The following is a 6000-nucleotide window of genomic DNA, read 5'->3' as shown; positions in this document are numbered from 1 at the left end:
CACTTCCACCAGAAACCAAAATTTTGTTCCATGTGGTTCCCAAAGTTGTCCTGGGGAGGTGGACTTTTAAGAAACTATGTTAGTTGCCTTTATAATGATTTGAATATATTTGGGGGAAATTCATATGGTATAATAATAATAACAATAATAGCCTTAATATAGGCTATGTATAGTATTGACCCAGGCAGGGTAAATAGTTAACTATCTGGTCAAGTCTTTTTTGACTGTTGAAGATTTAGGATTTTTCTGCATTTGTTTACACTAGGCCTACATGTTTATGTAATAAACAGATACATGAAGGCTAAGCTTTCTTGTTGACAAACCAGCATAAACAACCTTATTACTTTGGTCCTATCAAATTAATTCTAGTACATTTATTTTATGGGGCGGATGGGAAATGATTTTGCCTCTGATCTCTAATGCTTGTCATCATGAAAGTCTGTTGAAAAAAAAAAAACACAACGAGGGTTCAAAAGCTGTAATCAGAGCTATAACATTTATCTTGATGCTGGGAGGATTTTAATTAGAAGGGAATTCCCGCTGCCCGTGATTACTGAGGCAATAGGGGACTTGATGTCTTTGAATCCAATGTTTATTCCCTGAACAAACAAAGGCATACTGTCATAATTCTCCTAAAGCGTTAAAGTTTAATCAACACATTCAGGCAGAAGAAGTTCATCACGACAAATTAGCAGTAAGTGAAACAAAACGACTTCCGGTATACCTCCAGCAGCGGGCTATCGCGAGAGTTGGTTGCCACGGTAACGACAGATCAACACAACCGCCCTGAGCACAGAGACTGGAGCATGAAGCCGGCGAAAACCTGAAATATTAACATACAAATCGGGTATTAGTGTCATAAAAGTTTTAATTTCATAACAGTAAAGCCTGCTACATTGAAAAGTGAAAGAATGACTGTGCTAACATGAGCTGGTAAACAAGGACACACCGAAAACGTAAGTTAAATTAACGTTATTCTCAGCAGTAACGTTATGTGATGTGCTGTAGGAGAGACCGACTTTATATTTTGATAAGTACTGATACTGTTGAAATTAGAATTATGTAACTTGTAGTAGATTAGAGAGTGGTCTCCTGGGCCACATGTAAGATATTTCATCTAATCATTTCAATCATGTTGCTACAGCTCATTAAATAGTGGCTGACACAGGCAGGATGGTTTTAACACCTTTTTTTAAAGTGTTACACCTAACCCAAATGACAATTAAACACATTTTATTTATATATCTTATTCTTTTTCTCAGCATGCCAGAAGAGTTGGTAAGAAAACCTCATAGGGGTGTGCTTGAGGCAGGGAAAACAGAAAAGTCTGTTCCCAAAGATCACTCAATCTGTCATGTGACATTCAGAAGATACTAAAAAGAAACAGAAATAAGTAAATACGAAACATCAGAGAAAGAGGATCAACACAGCTGCCCTGTGTGGGCTATCACAGCAGTCAAAAGGTCTTACATACATAGCAAGAGGATGTTACATGAGGCATTGTGTCATTTTTAATTCACTGTTATTGTAACTACTTACCCCAGAGGCCTGTACTGTGAAGCAGGATTTGGAGTTAGCGAGGTAACTTCAGGGTTGACTCAAGGTTTTCAGTAATACGGAGCTGGTTCTCTTTTTACCGGGATAAATCACCGTGGTAACTCAAGCTGAATAGCTAACCTGCTATGTAGCAGGTTAACCTGTCAACACCCAGACCTCAGATCCAGCATCCATGGGCAAAAGTCCAAGTCTAAAAGAGTTTCAGGTAAAAAAGAATAGTCTCTTTGGGGCTCTATTTCCACTGGTTTTAAAACAGAGCTTCTAACAAACAGAGCCATCGTTTACAACACTTAACACATGATTTTAGCAGGATTTTAATTTATGCAAAGTAAGGATAGACCGATACATCGGCCGGCCGATATATCGGGCCAATATTTGAGTTTTTTACTTGTATCGGCATCGGCCGATACGTGCGTGGGTTCGCGGATTTATTTTTCCCTGGCATGATTTACAGACAGGCATCCACGGGCAGCTCTGTGTTGCCGGAAGACCCTGCAGTGCACATGCAGCGAATCCTACTATGTACAGTAGTTGTTGTTTTATTTATGCTTCAGCTTAAATATTTGTTTATTTTATAAAGACATTACTGGAAGATTTAAGAGCACTGAACTCTTTTTTTATTTGAATGTATAATAATAATAATAATAATAATAATAATAATAATAATAATAATATTCTACCTGTTCTACCTCAACTTTCCATCTTGTTTTAGTATTTTTTACTGTTCAATAAATGTTTCTTAATTTAAACTTCAGACCTGTAATATTTGTTATCATTCTGTCATTTTTTTGATGTAAATTGAGGGAGCAAAAGCAGTATCAGCCCCAAATATCGGCTCAAGAAAATCGGCAGTCCATAATCGGTCATCGGCTAAGGGTGATGGAAAAAAATCAGTATCGGCATCGGCCCTAAAAAATCCATATTGGTCTATCCCTAATGCAAAGTTTATTTTAGTCCACAGTGAAAGTGTTGCTAATTTACACTCTGATCCCATAACTGCAGCTCAAAATAACGAGACACCTGTGTCGTGAGGACTGGGGAAAAAGATAATATTTTATTAGAAAAGTAATCCACACACTTTTAATTGGCTCCCATTTTTATAAATACAACATTTGGGTCAAACAGATCTCGTCAGTCATTAACTAGGCTACTTTTCCACTCTTTACTTCAGTAGCAGAAACAGTCTGGCCTTACTTTATGTGTTTTATGTGACATATTCATCATCATCATCCAACTAAATAGCAAAAAATACTCTACTAATGTCAGATATCGCCTTGTGATACCCACACGTAATTTAAGTCTCGACTGACGGTGACATTTTGGATAGTACTTTCAATATTTCTGCATTAACATCATAAGAAAAGAGCATAATTTTCATCCCACGCCACTGACATTTTATTTAGCCAGATAATGAAAAGATATCCTGGGTAAGTTGAACTGAGTTTGTGGTACAGGCCTCCGACTGTGCTACAACTTCCCCCTGCAGTGGGGCAGGTTATAACAGTGAAACTCCTGTATTTGACATCAATTAGTGACTTCTGTGGTATAGTTGGAGACTTTGAACAAGTTGCTATATGTAGTAGATAAATTAGGGGAGTTTAGGCCAAAATTTGAGAGCTCTAACACAAAAATTAAACAAGTTACAGGTTATTATTTTGGTTTGGACCAAGACAACTGAGCTACAGGAGTGAACTAGGAACACAATGATGTACTCTCAGCCATTGTTGCCAAAAAAACTAAGGATGTACACTGTGTTTGCCAAGGGGGTTTGTTCCCTCACCTCAAGTCACCGTGTCGAAGCTGCAGCTGTGAAAGCTGCTGTTGTCAAGAAGAACTAAAAGCCTCAGTGTGCCACAGTGTGTCTGTCACCCGAATGCCTGCAACAGACCCTTTTTCACTGGCAGTCGATTTCACATCATGGTCGGAAAACGCACAGGTGTAATTAATAATATCAATCAAGGCTGCATCCTTGAGTTTTGCCCTTATATTGTGTATTACTGATGTAACTTCAAGGGACACTCAAATATAACTGTGCCATCGTTAATGTTATTGGTTACAACTGTGCTTCCACTGCTGTGAAAAGTAAAAACACCCTGTCTGAGATAGGTAGCTATCATGCAAGCTGAGATCGTTAAAGTTATAATTTCAGTGAGCTTTACTGTGCTGCTTTACAGTCTGGTGGGCGAAGGTTTCATATGGGGCCTTACAGAAACTTACAGGAGCTAATCACCTCCACCTAATGTCACTTTACAATCAGTTCACTTGCTATCAGGTGTAGCTGTCTTGCTGTTACTGTATAACAATATATGATATCTGCCTAACTGGCTGATTTCCTTAATTGGCTCTTACTGCCTAAAAGAGTTTGTCAAGCGCATAACTCTGCCAGATACAATTTAAACAAACAAGATTTCTTGATTTAACGGCCTCATATACATTTGGGCAAATCTGTCCCTGCTATTTTGTTCATTTATGGCAGTGCTTGATTTAGCCCGGGCGCGGCGTGATAGCCAGTTTTATGCAATTACCGTTGTTGTTACTGTTTATTGCAGAAGCAGCTCTTTGTGAAAAGCACAACACAAGACGCAGGAGGAATACCTGAGCCCTCAGAAAGAAGAGACATGAATTTAAATGACTTTGTGGTGCTTCCTAACAACAAGGCCAAATCCGTCAGGCTCAATGCCAGGTAAGATGAGATAAGATCAATGATGTGATTTAAGGCAGGTAGAAGCCCATTATAGTTACTTGGCTGCCATACTATTTCCATCTGTGTCCATTCAGATTCTGCCCACAGAGTGAGTATTTCACAAAATGCACTTTCGGGCGAGATAAACCTTGTGACCTGGATTCTGATGGTTTTCAGTGCAGTGTATTTGTTTTCTTCATATTGTCCAATGCAAAATTGAGTCCATTTCCTTACTGTACATAGTTTCTCATTCGCCAGCAGGTAATTGACTAAATTGATGTCTGGCTTAGTGGTGCCCTGATCCAGTGACTAATTGATTAAAGTATTGATCAAGTCATGGCAACAGGGGTCTGCCAGTTCAGTAGATGAATTGAAGGTACTGATGAAAGCCTGGCCATCCAATCTGATGGAGTAGGTCATTTGTATGATTGATCGTTGTTGATTGATTGCACATACGTGAACGCGTGTGTATGTTGCCGTAGGAACCTGCGAGAACAGCACATGCAGACGCTGACTCTGGCCCAGGAGAGCAAAGAGATGGAGGAGAAGCTGCAACAGTTGAAAGAGAGCATGAGTAAAGAAAAGGAGGAGAGAGGGTGAGTATCCATGTTAAAGGTTAGTGTACTAGAAAAAGAGGAGATGGAGGAGGGAGAAGTTATGAGGAGAAGAGAGAGGGGCAGATTGAGGGTGGGTGGGAGGGTGAGAATGGAAGTAAGGCAGTGAAAGGCAGCAGGCAGAAGGGAGTAAAAGAGGAGAGAGAGTGAGTAAGTTTGTGCAGGATGAGCTGCAGCAACTGTGACAAAAAACACAGGAGGGGATCGGATTGCAGTGGTATGAGCTTTTCAAGGTATGGTGAGATGACCATATTAGAAATGCTTACTTATAAGTGAAACATAAAACCATTTAATGGAAGTATGTGTAAAATGTCAGACAGTCAAAGAGGAAAGGAGATGTCCACTTGCAGGTGGGATTCTCCATCTGATTGCTTTTTAATGCTGTAGATAGAGTATGTACACAGTATAACTGTCAGTGTTCATACTATGGTATACTATGAAATCATTAAACCGCCACAACCCTAAAAGGGAGAGACTCATACTCCTGAATCAAGTTTTTGCTTACCGTACAGTAGGATTTCATTGGTATGAGGTTTTCACAGTGCGATAACAGTCTCAGAATATATCGCAGTTTCATGGTATCACAGTATTACAGAATTTATATTATTATCAGCAGTGTTGGGCAAATTACTCTCAAAAGTAATTCAAAAGTAATAAATGAAGGTAACTATGTGATATCATGGGGACAGGTAAAAACAAATCGGAAGCCAGCTTCTTATTCCCACTGCTTTCAGGCAGCCTCGGGATGCAAAAGCAGAACAGGATAAGTTGTAGGTATATGAATGGAAACACCCTGGACATGACAACACCCACAATCACTGGCATTATTCTATAATGTAGCATGATGAATGAATGGATGACATGTCAAAAGGCAACAGCCTTCAGGGGATATTTTTCCTGGTGGTGCTCTAGTGGGAGTGGAGCGGTGTGGATGTGAATGAATGAAAAATTAAACAGTTTATTTTGGGTGGTAACGCATTATATGACATTGTAAATGTAATAATATTACCCCAAATCCTGTTGGTAACATGTTATATTACTTTGTCACTGCTAAAAAGTTATATTTCTGTAACATATTACCCTGACACTGATTATCAGTCAGACAGACCCTTTAAGGAATGAAAATAGAAGGGTTATTTTTGGTTG

General features: G+C 39.1%; 1 protein-coding gene across 1 annotated transcript in view; it reads left to right on the top strand.

The window, feature by feature from the left end:
• The first annotated feature begins 771 nt into the window (after positions 1-771).
• The window catches only part of zbbx (zinc finger, B-box domain containing), a 77644-nt gene continuing 72415 nt past the window's right edge, over positions 772-6000 (top strand). Inside the window, exons 1-3 of the mRNA XM_033630789.2 lie at positions 772-956; positions 4107-4240; positions 4723-4836. Of these exons, the coding sequence (XP_033486680.1) occupies positions 4176-4240; positions 4723-4836 (179 nt within the window). The 5' untranslated portion in view covers positions 772-956; positions 4107-4175. The remainder of the gene's footprint in view (positions 957-4106; positions 4241-4722; positions 4837-6000) is intronic.

Source organism: Epinephelus lanceolatus, chromosome 4 (assembly GCF_041903045.1).
Source record: "Epinephelus lanceolatus isolate andai-2023 chromosome 4, ASM4190304v1, whole genome shotgun sequence".
Taxonomy (NCBI): Eukaryota; Metazoa; Chordata; class Actinopteri; order Perciformes; family Serranidae; genus Epinephelus; species Epinephelus lanceolatus.
The sequence above is the reverse complement of the archived record's forward strand: the minus strand, read 5'-3'. Positions and strand labels throughout refer to the sequence as shown.